The following is a 21758-nucleotide window of genomic DNA, read 5'->3' as shown; positions in this document are numbered from 1 at the left end:
GGAAATGGACAAGGGTCAGCAGAATTTCGAACTGACTGAAGCCAATCCGGGCTGAGGATAAACAGCAGCAGTAGGAGTGTAGTCGGTGATAGAGCACTTACCTGGCATGCTCAAGGGCCTGCGATGGAGCCTAGTAGTACTACATCCTCACAGTGAAGATCATTTAGTTCTCCATCTGCAAGGGCTGAGAACCTCCTTCACTTGGGTGGTCTGAAACTGAGCTTCCAATGTCTTAAGCTGAACCACCAACGAGTTTCTCCTGTATTTAGATGTTTTTCTTTCTTTAGTGTGTTCAGGCTCTTATCATACAGCTTTCCTCCCTCTGAAAGAATGTATGTTACAGCTGCCTAAAATAATATATACCCATTACATTCATTTTGTGAAGGTAATGGATATTTCATTCGGCCTAAACTCCACAGCAATACTACTTAACAAGGAAATGAAAATACTTTATAAACTCCCTCAGGGCAGTAGCTGTGTCACCCAGGACTTTGGTATGATCTACCTCCCGAGCTCTTTGTTTACCTTTTCAGATGCAGCAGTTTTAATATGTAACCTGAATTGTTAGCATTATACACTTCCCTCTCTCTTTGATGCAGAAACGTAATTTCACCATTACTACATCGCTGCCCCTTTTGTGTCAAGGCCTTTGTAAATAATTTCTTCTAAGCTTGTTTTCACTGTGCAGAGTATTTGCAGGCTTTTCATCTAACAGATGAAAGGTTTAATTCAAGTTGGAGAATCTTGCTTCAATTACAAGGGATGAATTTAGGCTCCACTTATCTCAAGGAGTATTTGAACATAAAGTTTACATAGAAATCCTGGGAGTGTCAAATTATGCAACTAAGAGAAAGTTAGTCTGCATTTTTTTTGAGAGTCTATCTGCTTTAGTCAGTGTGCACACTCTGTGAGGTTTTTTTTTTAATGAAACTATATAATTGTCAGCTTTAATTGTTTTTGAATAATTCCAAGGAGTTAAAAACTGTAAATCAAAAAACAAACAAACAAACAAAAAAACTGTAAATCACATTAAAGACTTAGATTATTAAAGCATAAAAGAAAACACAAAACCCATTCTTTAAAAAGAATTTATGAGCTCAAATTATGTCGTGAAATTCTTGATGTTTTCTATAGGCAATGATTTTTCCCCTCTTTGAGACAAGGTCTCACAATGTATCCCTTGGCCAAGAAGGAACTCATTTTGTGTAGCTCAGGCTTATTTCAACTCACAGACACACCTACTTCTGTCTTCCAAGTGCTAGGTGTTATATAAGTTTCCTCCAGACTGAAACATTCCATTCTACAGGAAAACTCCTTAGGCAGGAAGGTAAACAACTCAAAATAGTTTCCGGAAGTCCCTGAAACTAACCAGATTCACTAGGCCCCTCCCTCCCAGAGTAAACAGTAAAGGTGAGAATTTCCCTCAGGAAAAGCCAAGCTGTAAAAAAAATGGAGGCCAGCCTGGTCTACAGAGTGAGTTCCAGGACAGCCAGGGCTACACAGAGAAACCCTGTCTCGAAAAAAAACAAAAACAAACAAATGGACAAAAACAAAAACAAAAACCAAAAACAAAGAAGACTCGGAGGCTAGACTAGCAGCCTGGAAGCCTGCACCTGGCACTTTGCATTGTCTTCAGGCTGTACTGTGTGCTCCAGGTTCCCAGCTTTGTGAGCTGTCTCCTATGCTGGCATGGGCCTTGGTGATGGAAATGCTTTTGAGTCATTCCACCTCCATAAGTGAGAGGCTCCGGAGCAATGTGAAATGACCAACGTGAAATGACCAACGTGAAATGACCAGATCAGACCAAATTGGCAGCAAGCAAACTCAGGTTTATTGGTGCAACTCTCTGGCAGGGTTCACTAGTTCCAGGGAAGGGGCCAGAGAAATCATACCCAGGACCCAAGTTAGACAGTTCTTATAGTCCCAGGCAAAGGGAAGGGTGAAATGTCAGACAAGAGCTGGAATTTTTTTCCATATAAGATCCTGTTTCGAGGGCTGGAGAGACGGCTCAGTGGTTAAGAGTGCTGACTGCTCTCCCAGAGGTCCTGAGTTCAATTCCCAGCAACCACATGGTGGCTCACAACCATCTGTAATGGGATCCAATGCCCTCTTCTAGTGTTTGAAGACAGCTACAATGTACTCAGACTAACAAAATGAACAAATCTTTTAAAAAAAGAAGAAAAAAAAAAGAAAGAAAAAAAGATCCTGTGCCTGGCACCTGGTGGTCATTCAGGAAAGCTACACAGAACTTGGTTTTGGTGATGTCTGGGTAAGGGAGTGATTTACAATACAGTGGGGGCTGCAGCAGGACTATGGATACCAGTCTAATGGTAAGTAACCCTTAGCCATATTCCAGAGACTAATCCCAATAAAACGTATTGGTTCACCAAATTGGACTTTGGTTTGTTGTGGACTCCCTATCTGGGGTTACCCATGTCACACAACACTGGAACTAAAGTCTGGCACCATCATACCCATACAGTGTGAGTATGTTTTTATTTTTTGTTGTTGATGATGTTTGCTTTGTTTTTCTAAAAAAGGGTTTCTCTGTGTAGCCCTGGCTATCCTTGAATTCACTCTCTAGACCAGTCTAGTTTTGAACTCAGAGATCTACTTTTTTTGCCTCCCAAATGCTGGCCTTAATGACACGTGCTACCATGCCTGACTTAGGGTTGTGATGACTAACATACTAATGGCTAACTTAATGTTTAAAAATTTTAAATCTGCTGGGTAGTGGTGGCGCACGCCTTTAATCCCAGCACTCGGGAGGCAGAGGCAGGTAGATTTCTGAGTTCGAGGCCAGCCTGGTCTACAGAGTGAGTTCCAGGATAGCCAGGGCTATACAGAGAAACCCTGTCTCGAAAAAAAAAATTTAAATCTTTGTGCTTTAGAGAAGAACTATAAATCAAAGGAGACTATAAATCAAAATTAGACCTTGTTGATGTTAATATTAAGGGCTATTAGGGGTTAAAATTTTTACTACTATTTCTGCTAAATAAACAATTTGTTTTACATGAGAGAACCTTCTGCCTGCAAGAGAGCAAATTGTTATTTTGTATTCTTTGCCTTTATAAACATTTGACTGAGCTGGCTAGGTATTACATTTGGGAATTCCTAGTCCAGGTATCGACTTGGTGGCTGGTGTCTGAATAAAAGCCTCTCCTTTGTTAAAACGTATTAATGGTCAGAGTGGTGAATCTCTGAGCAACCCCAGACCTATAACATTTGGGGGCTTGTTTAAGATTCGGACATTCAGCTGGATCTACCTTCTTTTTTTTTTTTTTTTTTTTTTTTTTTGGCTGACCTTGGAAACCTGGAGGCTCCTGGCCTTCTGAGAGCCAAGAAATCAGATAGGCCTAGCGTTTTGGAGGGAACCATCAGCAGGCTCTCAACACTAGACTGTGAGAAAAGAGGCATCAGAAAACTTCCAGTGGTCTAGGTAAAGATCCTGTTTGTAGTGTGCATTTGTGGGGCTTGTAGACGAGCTAGACCCAGTACTGGTTCCCAAGTCAGAGGGACTGCTGAAATGCCTCACACTGGCCCTTGTTTAATTTTGGTTTGTCTGGATGACCACCAAACTGTAGAGTCTTGTCAGTCTGTTTTGTGTTGCCTAGATTGTGTTTGTGATGTTGCATCTTCCTTTTTAAAAATAAAAAAAATTCTTAACCTTAGCCTTAGCCTTCTTTGCTCTCAGCTCACTCTGTTTCTTCCCCCTGGTCACTGGATTCAATTTTCTAGAGATTGGGGCGTCTTTTAGGTATGGATAATATTAAATTGTAGTTTTATGCTGTTCTACTTCAGTGAAAAGCTGCCTCTGGAGTTAGGTTATGGCTTTCACTCCTCTAGACTCAAACATGTTTGTTTAAAGGTTTCCTCCAAAATCTCTGTCCCACGTCAGGTGAGCCACCTGACTATGTGACCGAGAAAAGGGAGCAAAAAGGACAAAAGGAGAGACTATTCCCAGTGGGATTATTATTCCTCATCCCGTCCTCTTTTTGGTTTTGGTTTAACCACATGTTTGCTAACATATGAATCTTACCTGGAGATTTATAAGACTAATATGTAAACTTTCTATAGCTCAATATTTGTAAGTTTACTGGGTATGGTTAAAGACCTGTAAAATATTTAACAAAAGGTTAAAACTCATAGCATCGGGGTTGGAGGTTGAAATCTATACATAAGTAACCTTAATTTATTACTGCCTACTGTATGTGTACCTTGGATTCATCTCTTGTTTTAAAGAAATGGATGTTTTAGATAACAGTGGGTCTCTTAAGATATTTTAGATTGGGATGGACTTTTGTGTGGTGATTCTTGTCCTGAGAACAAAAATAACAGATGAGGAAGAAAATCAGGAAAACAAGGTTTATTTTAAAAATTGGGAAACAACACTGAAAAGGTTATAATGGTTTAAAAATATAATACTTTTTATTCCTCAGTCACAGCAACACAAATGAGGTTTTGTTTACTGTGTTCAGTAACTCTTTGCTCTTTTGAAAAATGTGGCTAAATAACAGGTCGGTTTTACCTCAGAATAATGTCAGGGTTAAACCAAAATGTTTGTCTTTGTTCTCAAAATTCACTGAGTCTACAAGCATCAGGGGTTTGATATATACAAAGATGATTCTAGTAATTTTGCCAATTCTGGTTTTTATTTTAAATAAAGGGCTATAGCCAGATATGTACCTGAGCTACTAGGATACACCAGTTCAGGACCCAGAGGACTAGGCCTGAAAATCCATTTAAAAGGGTCAATACAGAAATTGTTTCCAGAAACAGAAATCAGTAGGAAAGCTCCAGAAAGAAAGCTGTCTCAAAAAAAAAACAAAACAAAACAACAAACAAACAAGCCAAACAACTCAGCCCAGGCCTCCTGGCTTAGGGGCTACTTGCCTCTGGCTAGATTATAATGCCAACTTGACAGTTACTACCCAGCATCCACAGTTGGATCTTCTGGTTAAAAAATAAGACTTAAAAAGACCAGCAGAGGTTTAAAGTCAGGAAATAGGATCTGGCCAGGGTTTTAGACAGACCAGGATGTAGAGGAATCTGTGTTATTCTAGATAAAGAATAACAGAGGCTCAGGAAACAGGGTGGCCTGGATGAAAAGGGATAAAAGAAAAAAGCATGGGGGGCGGGGGGATGTAAAGCTAAGGATTTTGGGCCACAGCTTCTGAGCAACAGAAACTGAGGTATTTCTATCTTACGGTGTAGCAAGATGCTGCCCTAAGCGGTTTGGAAGAGCCTATGGGATAGCTCTCCTTACCTAAATCAATTCAGGCTAACAGAAACTGACTTGAAAATGTATATCTAACCTCCTAGTCTCTGCTGACTGTGTTAAGCTTTAGCTATTTGGATAAACTGACTCATACAGGACACTGTAATATTCTATAATGATGCACTATAAAAGGATCAAAAATTAATATTCACAGTCTCTCTATGGGATAGATTTATGATTTGAAGTTTTATTTTGGTACAAAAGGAGCATCAACTTATTTTGGTACTAAAGGAGTGTCAACTCAAAAATTGTAAAATTTTAAGGTTATAAGTAGGACTGAAGTGGAAATTTCTGGTTTCTTTGGAGACTCCGTTATATCATGTGATGTTTTTCTGGAAACTGTCTTATGAGAGAATGCTTTTGCCGAAGCAGACACACGGGAGAATGTTTTGCTGAGAACATACATGTGGTGTTTTTCTGGAAGCTGCCAGGAAAAAGGGCATGTGATGTTTTCCTAGAGTGGATACTTGAGTGATGTCTAGAAAGAGTGTAAATATAACCCAACAGACAGTGGACAATGACACTCTGTGGCATTGGTTCACCTTGCCACTCTTTGCTGTTCATTGTTTGTCATGACTTTGTAGAAAGAAATGCACCAAAGAACTTCTGGTGGTGTTCTGGAGGCTTCTTGGTGCTTTCCCTGACTCAAGCTGATTAGTAGAACCTCACAGTTTCTTCTGGATCAAAATGCCATTGCTGGGTCCGTGAATGGCGTTTGCCAGTGGTTCAAGTTACTGCCGCTGATTCATGTGAACTGCTGATATCCTGACAACACAGAATGGATTTGCTTCAAAGAATTATTTCTAAACAGGTCCACATCCTCCTTTGTCCTGTTAACCTTTCCTTTCCACTATCTCCAGTGGGTGGTGGGCTAGAAGGGAGGTTAAAGCATTTAAGAACACTTATTAAAGCAGGTTTTGAAAAATATAAGATGACATAGGACATGCAGGTTAATAGTCAATTACTTTATAAATGATCAAATTCTTCAATATGGCCAGAACTATGGTTGTAGTAGTGCTAAGAATATAATTCATCACCATGGATAAGCTTTGTTTAAACGTCTTTATATACTTTTAAGGATAAGCCTAAAACAAATAACTATAAAAACAAGTAAAGTTTATTTAAAGTTGTAGGCCTGTGTGCTGGATGCTTTCCATGGAGATCTCTGGCTCGGCCGGGTATGAGGGTTCCGGCAAAGGGGAGAGAGTGCGAGCAGAAAGGGAGAGTCTGCCTCTTGTGCTGCTGCAGTTGGCTCCAACTTTGTCAGTGCTGCCTTAGTGGCTCCACGCAGTCCTGTGCTGAGTTGGCTGGGATGATGAGAGGCAGACTAGCCAGGGAGAAGTGTGGAGGGGGGGTTATGGGAGGGGTGTAGCTGCGACAGGGGCCCAAGGGGTGTGGCCAAACATCTGCCATCCCTTGCAGGTGACAGTCATCTGCTGGGTCTCCAGGGTTTTAAGCCTGAGCTCAACCAGGGACCAGGCTGCCTATACACATCTCACCGCCCCACATAAAGTCAGATGTACTTAATAGAAACACTTCAAAAGGTCTTCAAAGATATGCTGAATATGGCATTTAAAGGCTTCCTGTATTGGGGGGGGGGGAATCCAGTTTTTAGATCTTTTAACCCTAAGATCTCTTCCAAAGATGACTCCATCTGAATTGTGGTAACACTAACCAATGGGTTAAACTGCCCCACACTTCACTCATCTCCAGGACACTGGAGAATTGACTGTCCCTCATTGTACTAATCAAGGTAGGCCAGCCTCTCAATGTTCTAACCCACAGGAAAGGCTCTTTTGTGCCTGGCAGCTGAAGGTTGATGTTGCCCTGTGTAGCAGTGAGAGTTAATGGTGTCTCATGTGATGGCTGGAGGCGAAAGCCATTCGGCATCCAAGTAGATTGCTGAGATTGCTGAGGAGGAACCTATAGTAATCGTCCACGTAGTGGGTAAGTACCTGCCATTTTACTAATACAGAGGCCATTTACTTTATACAGCCTGCTCAAATGTATTCTTCTCCAATCTCTGATGGTGTTGATGGCTAACTGTAGCTTTATCCGTTTAGCAGCAGCTGCCTGGAACATGAATTCCATATATGGAAATCAGGCGCCTTGCCTTTTCTAGAGCTATTGGGTCTCCTGGTTTGAAAAAGACATGCTCACAAAACAGGTTTCCGAGTAGCCTTTACAATTCCTCTATTTAAAGAACTTGCATTGCAATGACTCCTCGCAGTAATCAACCACTGTGTCTTATGATAAATGGTTAAATGGAAAAGGTTCGAGATTTACGTAAGTTGTAAGGGTCTGAGAAAATAATAATAAAACTTGAATTCACCTGTCACAGGTCAAATAACTCCAGATAGGTAATCCTGTCAATCAACAGCCTAAGCTTACTGCTCCTTCCAGAGGGGGGGAGGCTCTAAATGTAAGAGTTTTCCTTTAAGTTCTTAAAGTTTAACCTCTGTCCACTTGGCTGACCCCACCCAGGATCAGCAGCAGACCACAAACTGCACCAAACACCTGTGAGCTTGCTGGAAACTGATCTAAACCAGTACAGCTAATGTGTGTGATTGCTCCCTATCTTTTCAGCTCCTGTCTAGAGCCCCACCCCTTGGCCTTTGACCAGCATTACAGCCTTCCAGGGCCCTGACAACACACGAATTCCAGCTGAGAAGCAGTTACCAAGGAGAGTGCATCTCCCCTTATCCTCAACAAAAGTCTAGAATGTTAGGTTGAAAGGAAACTGGGACCCCACTGGAAGACCCATACCTCATCATCCTTACTACATACACTCTGCTGCTGTCAAGGAAGACCATAGCCACACCTGGATGCATCACTTTCAGATCAGGTGATCAGGGGATGATGACCCTGCTGCAGAAAAATGGACTGTCATCAAGGCCCGAGAAGATCCACTGAAGATAAGACTCCCGTGTGGCTGTCACATCATGTATTAGTTATAGACTAATAATGTTTTGTCTATGTTCCCTCCCTCTTTTATGGAGTATATGTCTAGACCCTCTTGCCTTAGATGTCTCACAGCTCTTGGCCACCACTTGTCAAGTGGGCATTCCTTTCTTCACCTCTGGGTTAAAACTCTTTGGTTTGCATGTGATCACATCCCTGCTTTTAGCTCTTTGGCGTATGTATCAAAGCCCCAACTTTTGTCTCTAGTATTCCTCAGATGTTTGTATGCGACAGTGTGGCATGGAGAGAGTACTTGTTTTTGCAAATCTCTCCAGCCCCCTGGAGCAGAAAAATGCAGTTCCTCCCCTTCTATCCCTCATAGAAAACTTAGGATTGTCAGCTGCCCTTCTAACAGTTGGCAGCCATTCTTCCGGCAACAGCTACAACAATGGCTTGGTGTCATTTACAAAAATGTAAGATGTCAGATAACCCAGGATTTATTTGCATTAGAAAAGTCTACTGTAAAATTAGAAGAACAGGTCGATTCATTAACCGAGGTACTCCAACAGCATGGTAGGGCACTTGATCTGCTTTATGCACAACACAGAGATTACTGTATGACCTTGGGGAAACGTGCTGCTTCTACGCAAACTACTAAGCAAACTATTCAGTTTGGTTTGGCATCACAGAGAGAGGGAAAAGGCCCTACAAGGAGGAAGTAAAAGCCTCCCATTTCCTTTCTCAGGTTCTTCCTGGCTAGTAACTCTGCTTTCAGTTGTCACAAGGCCCTTAGCTCTCCTGCCGACAGAGGTTGGCCCCTGCAGCATTAATACTATGAAATATTATGTTGTTGGCTAACTTTATGTTTAAAAGTTTAAATTTTCGGTGCTCCAGAGAACTATAAAGCAAAATTAGACCTCCAAATGTTAAGGGCCGTTAAGGGTTAAATTTTTTTTACTGCTGTTTCTGTTTTGCTGGAGAAGGAGATTCTGTTTGCATTCTGTTTGTGAGAGAACAAATGGCTGAGCATTGCATTCAGAAGTCCTGAGTCTCAGCTGGAGACCTAGCGCTAGGATCTGAGTAAGAGACCTTTCTTTGTCAGATTGTTGAATCTCTAACTGACCCCAGGCCCATAATAGGGTAGTGGTTTTTAAAATACATTTCAAGCCAGGCAGTGGTGGCGCAAACCTTTAGCCCCAGCACTTGGGAGGCAGAGGCAGGCAGATTTCTGAGTTCTAGGCCAGCCTGGTCTACAGAGTGAGTGTCAGGACAGCCAGGGCTACACAGAAAAACCCTGTCTTAAAAAACCAAAAAAAAAAAAAAAAATTCAAAAGAAGATATTTGTGTTCAAACATACTTAAAACAACAAAGAGAAAGATAAAAATACTCTGGGTTTTCAACTATTAACACATTAAAACATCCCTCGATTTTTTTTCTAAGCCCATATAACTATTTTAGAAATTGGATTTTTTTTCGGGGGCAGTTAAAGAAGTATGTTTGGGAATGAACGTTGTGAAAACAGTCACTACCACCACCACCACCACCAAACCCAAGTGGCAGAGTCTATGGTACAGTTCTCAGCCTGTGGAGAGCCACCCCAAGCATCTCAGATATTTTGCACATCCGATACTTACATTACAATTTATAGCAACAAAATTAGTTATGAAGTAGCAGCAAAAATACTTTTCTAGTTGGAGGTCACCACAACACGAACTATATTAAAGGGTCGCTGCATTACGACGGTTGAGAAACGCTGCTCTAAAAACAGCTTGAGAGGTGGGGCCTTATGAGATCATACCTCAAAATTCCCAAATAGAGTAAGTACGTGTAAAGGAACCCTGAGAGTCTTAGAATCCACTTCGGTGATTCTGTTAGAGCTGTGCCCGCTTGCTGGGCTCTGGGTGGATGAAGTGATACTGAGTGACCGCTTGGGCCCCGAGCCCAGGGCACGTGGGAGAAGTGGAGGGCCTTCGAGTAAGCGAGCACGAGTTTGCAGCGTGGACTCATCCATCTCCCTGGGGCAGAGGTGTTTGAGCACCAGCAACTGAATGGGACCTGGGGCCAGAGGGCAGTTGGCCTCTTGCAAAGTCCGGGTCCCAGCTCAGAGCCCTAACCCCGAAACTGGCGCCACAGTCAGCCGGTGGAGCGAGATAAAGCGGGCAAGGTTCTGCAGGTCCAAATCAGGGAGTGGCAGCTCCGATAGCAGCGCACGGGCCGGGGCTCCCGGTGTGCTTGCACCAACTGTTTAAACTGCTTCAAAGAGCCAGGGCTGGAGCGACCTTCGGCAAACAGCTGCTAATCTCTAGCAAGGGGGTGCTGTCCTACAGAGGACTGGGGGGGCCGAAGGCCTCCTGCTCGCGCTCCGCCCCCCGTGCGACTTCAGCCCACCTGACTCCGCCATGCCCCGGACAGCGAGAGGAGGATCAACAGTGGGGGGTCGAGGGGAACGCGGGAACTCCGGCCGGAAGCACTCAGGTCCATGCCCCGCCCTCGGGCTCTTGCTCCTTCCACTGGCCCCCGTCTTGTCCCCCCCTCCCCTTGCCCCGCCCTAGGCCTTTGCGGGGGGCCCTCGGGTCCTTGCCCTGCCCCTGTACGCGATTCCAAGCTCTTGCCCCGCCCCTTACCCCGCCTCCATGCCCTTGTCCTGCCTCTGGCCCTTGCCTCTTGCCCTAGCCTTTTCTCCGCCTCTAAGTTCTTGTCCCGTCCCTAGGTCCTTGTTCCGCCCCCAGGGGGCGGGGGCGGGGCGGACTAAGGCTGGCCTGCCACTCCAGCGAGCAGGCTATCTCCTAGTTCTCCGCTGCTCGGACTAGCCATTGCCGCCGCCTCACCTCTGCTGCAAGTAGCCTCGCCGTCGGGGAGCCCTACCACAGCGTCCGCCCTCAGCATGATGGACTTGGAGTTGCCACCGCCAGGACTACAGTCCCAGCAGGTGCTGCCCCAACCTTCGGGCCCCTGGGCTGTGCCAAGAAGCCGGCAGGAGCTCGAGGGGATAGTGGCTCCGGGAGGGAGGGACAGTCTGAGCCAGGACTACGACGGCAGGGCCTGGGAACTGCCCCGCCGAGCTGGGAGGGCAACGGAGGATGTTGGGGCCGCGACGAGAGTGGGGTCCGAGCCTGAGGTCTCCAGGGGCGGCGAGGTTGGGGTGTGGAGGAAGCTCTGACTTCGTGGGGCCAGGCAGAGACACCACCACCTCGCTGGGTGGGAGGCGCAGAGGCGGGAGGGGGGTGGATGCTGGCGGTCTAAACCGGCGCCGCCCGGCCTTTTCCGGGGCAGCGTAGTTTCCCTGATTCGGTGCCGGTAAAAATGTGCCTAGTCACGGGGCCGCGCTCGGGGGAGCTGAGGTCTCTCCTCGGCGTCCGCCCGAAGCCCTCCCCAACCCCCGTTCTACGACTTGGTGAGCTCGGCCGTCTACGGCCTCAGCCCGAGAGCTGGTCTGTAAGATCACGCCTGTCCGTCTTGATCCAGAAAAGCCCAGCCCTCCGGGGGCGGAGGAGAAAGTCACCGGGTGGCCCTCGTGCTCTGGCGCCCCGACGGGCGGCCTGCCGGCAGGGCTCCGCACGCTCCTTCAGCCTGGGAACCCGGGAATGGCCTCGCGCCGGGCGCAAGGACGTGCAGACCTGGGCGGCGGGCTCCGAGGTCCGAGTGGGCCCCATGCTGGGCTGTGTGTTCTGAGTATGGTGACCCGCGGGGCCCCACGTAGTGTGCGAGGCTGTGGCTTCTGGCTGGCTTACATCGGCCAGTTGGCAGTCACAGAGGCCCTCGGTTGGCCCTTTCCTGCTCTATAGCGTGCAAACCTCGCTGCTCTGGGGCCAAGGGACAAGTTGGAGCTGTTGATCAGTTGCGCAATTGTTATTTTCCCCTGGGCGGCTTTGTCTTTGGATTTAGCATTACAGAGTTGTAATACCAAAATGTATAAGGCAGGATATTCTGGTCCTTGCCGTCAAGGGTAAGAGTAATAGATTAGAATTTGTTGCTTTTTATACTGTTGCAGAAGTTTTGCTTTTAGACATTTATTTATTATCCCTCGCTTGTGTCCTTAATACATTTTTCTTTGCTGTTTGAGATTCTGCCTCAATTTTCTTAGCATGTTGCGCACTTTGAAGACAGCGAATGGGACGCTTGCGTTTCATAACACTTTCTTGCTAAGTTTTGAAGATTGTTATGTAAGTGAAAACCAGTTTCTGGTTATACTTCAGGCAGTTTTAAAGAAGTAAATGCTTATGTTGGCACACACGCGCGCACACACACACACAAAAGAGTCGGAATTGGATTTTTAGGAAAAGAAACCATTTAACTCCAGGGAATGTATAACTCGGTAAAGAGTAAGTTAGTTTAAATGTAAAGCTTTCGGCTGACCTGGAAGGTCCTGGTGTCAGTTTTTAAGTTACTGACAGTGCATTAATTCTACCCCTCCCTTGAACTTGGCCCCGAAATGATTGGGGTTGTAGCCTGGTTTTCATTAGGATGAATAAGTAAACTGTATTTTCTGATTTCTGCTCTTCATGAGTAATCAGAAGGAATGCTTCCTGGCCACAGGATACACGGTGCAAATGAACTTTGACTGTAAAGTTTTTTTTTTTCTCTTTCCTGTGTAGAATAACATTTCATTTACAAAAATGGCAGCTGTGCTGCTTTCTTTCTCTGCCGTGTGAAAGCTTTGTTAGCCGGACATTTCTAGTTCTTTCCAGACATTGATTTAAATATTTGAAGACCTTGAAGAAATCATTTAAGATCATAATTCAGCTAAAAAGCATTGTTTGATAGTCCAGAAGGATTTGAATTGAGTTACAGATTTAAAGACATGGTGAGAGTGATTCAGCTGTGGCACTGTAGCATTTTGTTTTAACAGTGCTCATGGTTAGTAGACTCCATGGTTCTTCAGCACCGGGTTGCGGGGGTGGGCATCCATTACTTTCCCACTGGTGTCTAGGAAAGATAAAATACTTTGTTGAAGGCAAGAGATGAAGTTGATCTTGAATAAGACATATGAGATTATTTTTAAAGACACATTCGAGATTGGCCTCTCCAGAATGAAGGGAGAGAGAACAACTTAAGAAAAACTTGACTTTCTAGATAGGTGACACATCTCTGAATCTCTGAGACACTACAGAAAAGCCATGTGTAGGTGGATAAACACAGCTACATCAGTCTCTCTGCCTTAGAAATAACTAGGACCACTTTGGAATTCCATTTGTACTAACAGCGGTCCTTACACAATGCTGAGGAACAACCCTCTTTTAGAACTGACAGGAAGCGTTGAAAGCCAGATATACATTTATTTTTACTTAGGATGCGTCACGCTCAGCAAAGCTACAGGAAAAGGGAACACTTGGGTAGTTACCCTTATTTCTAGACCTTTCCTCGGTCATGATCCAGCATATTTAAAAGATTTTCATAAATACATCATTCTTAATTTTGTCTTGAACCAGGGTTAGCTTGAAGATGCAGGGAAAACTAAGAATTTCCGTGCTAGAGACTTGTTAAGGTTAGTGGACACTCCCTTGCAAGTCAAACAATAGTATAATTGCCTCGGATGTATAATTTCTCAATAACCCCACCACCACCCAAAGACTCTTTATCCTCCCTTTCCAGGTTAGGAGAGAAGCACGCAGAGAGGCCAGTACTCCTCCAGGTGACCCAACTGTTTTGTATTATAGATAGAATTCAAATTTAGCCTAACTCCAAGGGCTTTGAGTCTTTACTTCCAAACTGGACCAAAGGACATTTAAAGCAGAACCACAAAGCTTTGGTAGATTGGAGAGGGCTGGAGGGAACCCAGGAGGCGAGACTGGGATGATAAAGGCTAGGCTCTACACCCTTTGCACTTACCTAGGTTGTTAATAACCATGTGAGAGGGAGTGGATCCTTTCAATTACAGCAAGAATGAGTAAACCGGCAGTGGGCTGGAGCCTGTGGTCCTGTCCAGGAAGACAGAGGCAGGTCCAGGCGGCTTTCATTTGGAGAGTCAGGATGGTTTCTTCCTGTAATAATCATTTTAAAGCAGTGTCTGAGAGTCTGTTTCACATTTTCCAGTGACCATTTACCCTTTTCCAAAGTTAAATCTTTCAGCTGGGTCTCTTTGCCTTGTTTTTCATATGGTCTCCTGTGTTTATTTTGGGTTGATGATCAAAATTATGTTTAGTAAGTGAGGGTGTGTTGTACAGTGATCAACAGGGTAAGAAGTTGGAAGGAAGGTAGATTTGGGGTTGGGAGCCAGTGAGTTGAGCACACCTAGCAGAAAGCTGTTCATTCAAACTAAACACTAAGCCCCTGCATTGGTTGAGCCCAGCATTATAAGGACTCAAGGCTCGTGGGTTTACCTTTGAGACTAGTACATTTGAAGATTAATTACTTTATTTCCTGGTCTTTGCTGTTAAATTTTGTTAGGAAATATTGTCTGATTTTTCTGAATTAAATATACAACCAAGGACCTTTAGGGTTCATCAGAATATGTACCCGAATCTTCTGTGTGTAAGACCAGGTACTTGCCTGGGTCACCCACTTCAGAATATGCTGAGCGCTTGGGTGGAGGTGAGTTTGGTAGAGTTTGGTAATGATTACCCTGTATTACGGTGACATGCAAGAGAGTTTATTTGGCTGATGTGATGTCCAGAAGGTACTGAAGTTCCATTGCCATGAGTGCAAGCAGCATTTAGGAAGGGGGGCTTTAAGGTAAGAAGCCAAGACTTGAACAGTTGACAATGGTATGTTTTATACACAGAAAAGCAAAAATGTGTTTAAGTTTATGGAAAATACAAGTACATTCTTATAAGAGTTTGTCCCTCAGGGAAAAAAAAAAAAAAACCAGACTCCTATATTGGGCTTCTCTGTCTATGCCTTGCTATAATAATGTTAAGAATTTGAATGATTCTCTTATCAGGAAGCAGCACAATGTTAATTTATCTTTTTTTTTTTTAAACATGTGAACAATAATACTGATGCCACAAAGCCCTGTGTTAGATTCTTTCTTCTGGGGGTGGATGGATGGTTGGGGTGCTAGGGAAAGACCCAGGCCCCTGCATGAATGAGCTCTTCACTGAGTTTACCTCCTCGCTAGGAAAGGCCCTCTGTTCTAGAATGGAAGCATATTTAGTCCAGGCCATTGTCGTGGGAAGACAAATCCCAGGGCCTAGGCTGGATTCCGAGAGCCCAGCCTGTCTTACCCAGGCCCCTTTGATGCCTGACTCCCGCTCATATCATTAGAGTCCAGCAACAGCTGCCTCCTGAAAAACCTGCGTAAGTGGGCGCTAACCCACCCGCCACACAGTTCATCCATTTAAACGTGTTTAAATTCATGTAATCACCCCTAGAGTCAGTTTTTATCACTCGCAAAGGAAACCCTGGGCACACTAGTAACCACTCAGTTACCTGTTTTTTCCCTTCTGAATTTGTCCACGCTAGGCGTTTCATAGAAATGGAGTCATTCTGTGATTGGCTTGGTAGGATGCTTTGAAGATTCACCTTGTTATAACAGGTATCCCGTATCATTATTCCTTTTAACTGCTGAATATTAATTACTCCACTATGTAGGCATATCACATTTCAAATAGGGGAACATTTGAGTTATTTCTACTTTTTATGTTCCCAAACTTTGTTATTTATTAGACTCACCTCCAGTATGTCAAATATCGATGCCCAGACTGTATTCTATTCAGTCAAAATCTCTAGGGATGGCTTTAGGCGTTAGTGCTCTGTGTTAAGGCATCTCACTAGATTCCAGAGAGGATTAAGAACTAGTACCTTAGGCCCTAACTCAGTACCTGGTGAACTTTGGAGGCATCCTGTCTGCAGTGAATGTTCAATACCTAATGAAGATTTGGGTGATGACCGTGTTAGCAACAGGCTTTCCCCAAAAGAACCAGTAGGACTTTTCCATGACTTTTTTCAGGGGTGTGAATAACTTACAATAAGATTATTTAGAAATGACATGTTAAAAAGACTGTGAAGTGGGGGCTAGAAAGATGGCTACATTTTTAAGCGTACTTACTGTTCTTGAAGATCCAAGTTCAGTTCATCGCACCTATATCAGGTGGCTTACAACTGCCTATAACCCCAGCTCCAGAGGACCTGAAGTCTCTGACTTCCCCTGGCACCTTCATGCACTAGCTATACACCCACACAAAATTTTAAGAGGCAGTGAGAGCCAGGAGTGTGGTGGATCCCTCCTGCAGTTCCAGCTCCTAGGGAGGATTGCAGTCAGTGGTAAAACAGCCTGGCCTGCAGCATAGAACCCTGTCTCCAGACAAACCGGAGGAGACTGGAATGTTCCTGCTGGGGTGGGTGTTGGATGTAGATTCCTGTACACACTTCATTCCTGTGCTTTTTGTTTCTTTTCTGCAAAGAAAACCCTGGCATGGGCAAGCCAACTCCGCTTTTTGGTTGTGCCCGTTAGAGGCAACTTTGTAGTCCAGACCACAGGAATCAGTACTGAAGTTGCCCAGAAGGATTTTCTGATTTACACAGTTGGAACGAGAGGCTGACTTGTTGGTGGGTACACTGCGTGTGGGGGGCTACTGAGTGTGACCACTGCAGCTGGCCTCTGCCATCGCCTGGCACACTCCTGCCTCTCCTGCTCAGGGCTGCCAGGCAGAGCAGGTTGGCGTTACCCTAGCCATTCCCATAGCTCCTTAATGGGGTATAATTTAATCACCTGTCAGGAAGTTAGTAAAAGCTTGTCTCTTGTTGCTTTTAAGATTTTGAAGAATAGTATCTTATTTTTATTCTTAAAATACCTGAGCCGGGCGTGGTGGTGCACGCCTAGCACTTGGGAGGCAGAGACAGGCAGATTTCTGAGTTCGAGGCCAGCCTGGTCTACAGAGTGAGTTCCAGGACAGCCAGGGCTACACAGAGAAACCCTGTCTCAAAAAAAAAAAAAACAAATAAAAAAGACCTGAGATTTGGAGTGGGTTAGTACCTGCTGAATTCATTTTGAGGAAGGCCACGAGTGTTAGGGCTGTGTCACTGTGACTAAGTGACTGGCACTCTGAAAGGGGGAGTTGGAATTTTCCTGTGTGTCAGATCTGACAGTCTTTCTGCTCTGGTGTAGCAGGGATTTGTAGCATTGCACATGGAAGCAGAAGCTAACCTCTGTCCAGCCCCTGGCAGTCGGTTGCAGGGGAAGTGGTTGGTGCCTGCTGTGAGCAGAGGCTTGCAGAGCTGACTCCCTGATGGAATCAATTGCTCTCGTTGCGGTTCTTAAGTGACCAGGTTTGTTTTGCAGAACTGGACCCAGGGGTTGGGTATTTTGTTTGTTTGGTTGTTTTTGGTTTTTTTGTTGTTGTTTTGTTTTCTTGAGACAGGATGTCTTACAGTAGCCCAAATTGTCCTTAAACTCACTAAGACCCAGGTCCTGCTTCAGCTCCCTAGTGCTGGGTTTACAGGTGTGCGCTCGCCACGCCTGGCAAGGCAGAGAATCTTTGAATAGAGAGTGCTTGAAGAGTCATGAACTTTTGTTGTTGTTAAACCATTCAAATCTTGGTGATGAAAATCAAGACATTTTTATCTGCAGTAGGAAAAACTGCCAAGTTTAGAAGGTTTTATTTTTGCTGGTGGCAATTCCCAATGAATTACACATTGAATTACAAATGAATTACAGTGAAATACACATTGAAAGCCACTCTCAATAGTCTGTTTTACTTCATGTTGCTGCTAGGAGGGAAACCTGTACCACCAACTCATAATTGTTCCTACTGGTTCCCAGGCTGAGAGTAGGTCTGCTCTAGGGACAGTCCCTTGAAAATCTCTACCTGGCCTGAAGCAGTTGCTTCTGACTAATCCAGGGTCTTGTCCCTGCTGTGTAGTGGGGCAGGTGTGGCCCGGCACTTTAACTGTGTCTCATTGACCTTGACAAGTACTGTCCTCTGTCTCCAGGGATGTGGGTCAAAATGGCTCCTTAGGAACAAACCTGATTTTCTCCTGTCCTGGCTCTGCTGAAAGTCCAAAGTTCAAGGGGTCTGTGTCTTGTGCTTCGGGTGTCCAAAGTTCCCTTGATAAGGCTGTGGCTGTAAAGTGTTGGGTCTGCGCTGCAAAAGACAGTAACAGAGAGAAGAGACAATCTTGGTTTTCTGGTACCAACTCACCCTCCACCTATGAAGGTAGCCAATCTCTGGTGTCCCTCAGCGTGTCAGGGACTGTAGTTTTAGAACCTATGGGTACTAAACCCCTCAGATGTTCAAATCTTCCTTGTAAAATACACATAGCTTTTACTCTGTAAGTCATCCTTAACTCCCCAATACTACCTAATGCAGGCTTCATAAAGAGTTATATCGTTAGAGGGTAATAAAGCCTACGTAGTAACAGATAACTTAACGAATTCTTTCAGTAGAGGGTTGCTTGAACCGACAATGTAAAACTATTGGATTTGGAGGGCTAACGACACTGCTGCACTGGCAATTTCTAGGGCAGGAGTTGAAACTGAAGTTGTTGATGTTCTGCTAGTAGCAGACCCTGGACATGTTCTGCTACTCTTAACAAAAGGACTGACAAGATGGCTCAGTTCGTAAAGCACTTTGCTTGTGACAGAACAGGGAACACAAATTTCCCTGGTCCCTACTCTCTGGCTCCTGGCTTATTACTTCCTCACCCTTTCTGTCTTTCTCTAAAAGTGAAAGGGTCTTCTTTTGTTAGCTGTTGGAGGACGAAGGACTCTTCACAGTATTGCTAGAGAGTTCCTGCCAAAGGGGAACTGTGTGCTTCTGCACCCAGCTTCTCCATGGAGAGCCAGAGCAGGCCTGCGGTACCAGAAGGCCCCACCCCTTGCTTCCCATACAAGTCTCCTGGCTGCAGAGCTGCAGAACGTTGAGAGATGATTACTGTCTTGTTTGTAGGGAAACCCACCATCTCCTTAGTGAACTGCTTGTACCTTTATTCTCAAGGGATGGAGGCAAAGGGAGAGAGCGCATAGACAGTTCTAGAGACCCGCACATTTCCTTGACATAACTTGCCCAGATCCTTTCCCACCAAGGACAGTGTGGCCTGGTTTGCTGGAACACTGATACAGGAATCTATAGCTGCAAGGAGTTGGCCCTAAAAAGATGATTTAATATTATTCTTGTCTAGTGTGTTGGAAGGCAGAGTTTAAAACTGGGCTATATTTGTTTCTCCTCTTGTTCTTTGCACTTAAGGAAGTCTGAATAATGGGGTTAGAGTTTGGAAAGCTGGGCGTGGCTGGCTAGGTTGTGGTGCCTAGGGACGAGCTTAGTGCTTTAGAGAAGAGCAGCCTGTGGGTGCAAATCCATCTTTTCTGACCATTGTGAGGGAAACAGCTCGAGTCGTGAAGAAAATACACCCAGTCAGCAATTAGATTGACGGATTCATTAGCTTTTACTGCCTCCCTGATTGCAAACGTTTGACTTTTGCTTTTTAAACAGACTCACTGTGGTAGCAGTTTAGCCTTGAACGCTCTGTGAAGCCCAGGATGACCTCAAGCTCACAGTCACATGGCCTCCTCCTCCTGAACGCTGGGGTTCCAGGTCTGCACCAAGCGGCCAGCATCCAGATCAGAGTTCTTTGTGAACATTTCAAGATATGGCCCTATTCTCCTTTAAAAACCAGAATTAAGGCTGAAAGTCTAGCTTGGGAATAGTGAGAGCACTTGCCTAGTGTGCACCAGGCCTAAGGCTCAATGTCTGGTAACATCCCCTACTCTTCCTAAAAGATGTTTTTATCTTGAGAAGAGTGTGTGCTAATATCCTTAGGATGCAATACTTACTTCTTATATTCAGTAATGTCTAAGTATTGTTATAGGAGTGGAGCTAAATAATTTTTCTGTGCTCGGTATTTGGTCATAAATCATATGAAAGAAATGTGCCTTTGTTGTTTCAGTACTTTGAGGTATAACCTCAGATACCTATGATTAACAATGAAAATATTGGCCAGGTGTGGTGGCGCAAGCCTTTAATCCCAGCACTCGGGAGGCGGAGGCAGGTAGATTTCTGAGTTTGAGGCCAGCCTGGTCTACAGAGTGAGTTCCAGGACAGCCAGGGCTATGGAGAGAGAACCTGTCTCCAAAAACCAAAAAGAGTAATTACCCCAGAGCCGCCTTCCTGATGGTAGTGGGGAAGGGCAGGACTGGACCTGTCTTGTTGCTCAGTGCCTCCTGACCTCAATGCCTTTCCTCCAAGGGGTCTGTATACATTTCTCAAGCCTGCTCCTCCCATGTTTGCATGTGTGTTATAGTCTACAGCCAAAGTATAGCCCTCACTGTAACCCCATCCCGCCTCCCTCCTTTGGGATGGGTGTGTGCGTCTGACTTGGGCCTTGTACAGTCAGTGTGGGTTTTGTGGAGGCAATAAGACTGAAGTAGTAGACAATCCCCAATACCATTTGCAGGTCTGGAACTGCACTCTCTTTTTTAAAAAACATGTATACATTTTAGGGCTGTAGATTTATTTTCCTGGTTTTATTTTTCATTGCTGACTTTTGAGCACAGAATTATGATAATCAATTAAATTTATACATCACCTCATTGATTTTTCCAAACTTTTTTTTTTTAAACAACTTTTGGGATTTTACTCCCTGGCCTTGACTAGGACAGGATTGTACCCCACCCCTTTTTCTTTTTCACCAAGACAACTGAGCAGAAATTTGGCTGAGCAGTGTTGTGGGACTATGATGTGATAGTTTTAATCCTACCTTCTGCTTTCGGGCAGCTGCGGCCAGCACAGAAACCTTGCAAGCTCACTCTGTATGTAAGCTTTCTGGACAAGGGATGGTCGCCAAATTTTTAGTTTGGATGTCTTATACGAAAGGGAAATAGTCTTCATTAAAGTTCGTATTTCTTTTACCTCGGCCTCTCAAAAACAAACAAACAAGCAAACAAACACCCAAAAGAACCAATGAAAATATTGGATTCTGTGACTAAATAATGTGTACATACTCATTTCACAAATATTTATGAGGTCTACATCCGGACTTGCATGGCATGAAGATTGCTTTAATCTTGGAGATAGTGGAGCAGTTGTTCTTCAAGGACATGAGTTTCTGAAATTGCCCTTTCTAATTACTCTAACCCTTTGGCTCTTGGCACTCCTGAATTACAGGATGTGTTTTATATGGTGATTAGTGTAATTTCATTAATGCCGTCTATCCTTCGGGGATGTAGATTCTTAAGGTGCTTTGCTTTTGTTTAATAGTTGCTCAGGAAACTCGAAAAGGGAGTCTCTTACCTACCCTTAGTAGCTTGTGTGACTGGCCATTATAGCATTGTCTACACACAAAATCAGCTGTGCTTGGCCTCACAGGGCCTGTGTTTGCATGTTCTGTTAGGAACTCATCTGCCAGAATGCTCAGTTCCATTGACAAAAGTCAGGGGAACCCAGTCAGACTTGGTCCTTTGCTTTCAGAATGCTTTCATTTCTTCTCTGAAATGGCATGGAGGGAGTGCCTCTTTTGGCCCTTCTGAGGTCAATGTGTATGTGGTCTGTAGCAATCCCTTCCTTGGCTTCCAGTCATACTAATTATTATTATTCACCAAAGGGAAAATGAGAAACAGACACTATCCTAGCCTCAGCTGTAGTGTCTTGTGCTCTCCCCAGCACAGGGCATGGTGCTATGTGCTTTAACAAAATACTTTCCTTGG

The 21758-nt window shown here is 44.5% G+C and overlaps 1 protein-coding gene and 1 long non-coding RNA gene across 3 annotated transcripts in view; one reads left to right on the top strand and one right to left on the bottom strand.

Annotated features, from left to right (window-relative positions):
• Window positions 1-4351: 4351 nt before the first annotated feature.
• E030042O20Rik lies at window positions 4352-8587 on the bottom strand. Its single transcript, XR_003953858.1, has 2 exons — window positions 8045-8587; window positions 4352-6043 (listed from the first exon to the last, which is right to left on the bottom strand). It is a non-coding gene; the product is annotated as an RIKEN cDNA E030042O20 gene (long non-coding RNA).
• A 2221-nt stretch (window positions 8588-10808) lies between these two features.
• Window positions 10809-21758, top strand: part of Nfe2l2 (nuclear factor, erythroid derived 2, like 2) — a 29151-nt gene continuing 18201 nt past the window's right edge. For both annotated transcript variants that reach the window (NR_132727.1, NM_010902.4), the window contains exon 1: window positions 10809-11108. Coding sequence is in view for 1 of the 2 variants with exons in the window: in NM_010902.4 (NP_035032.1) it covers window positions 11064-11108 (45 nt within the window). In the remaining variant the exon portion in view is untranslated. The remainder of the gene's footprint in view (window positions 11109-21758) is intronic.

Source organism: Mus musculus, chromosome 2, assembly GCF_000001635.26.
Source record: "Mus musculus strain C57BL/6J chromosome 2, GRCm38.p6 C57BL/6J".
NCBI classification, from domain to species: Eukaryota; Metazoa; Chordata; class Mammalia; order Rodentia; family Muridae; genus Mus; species Mus musculus.
The sequence above is the reverse complement of the archived record's forward strand: the minus strand, read 5'-3'. Positions and strand labels throughout refer to the sequence as shown.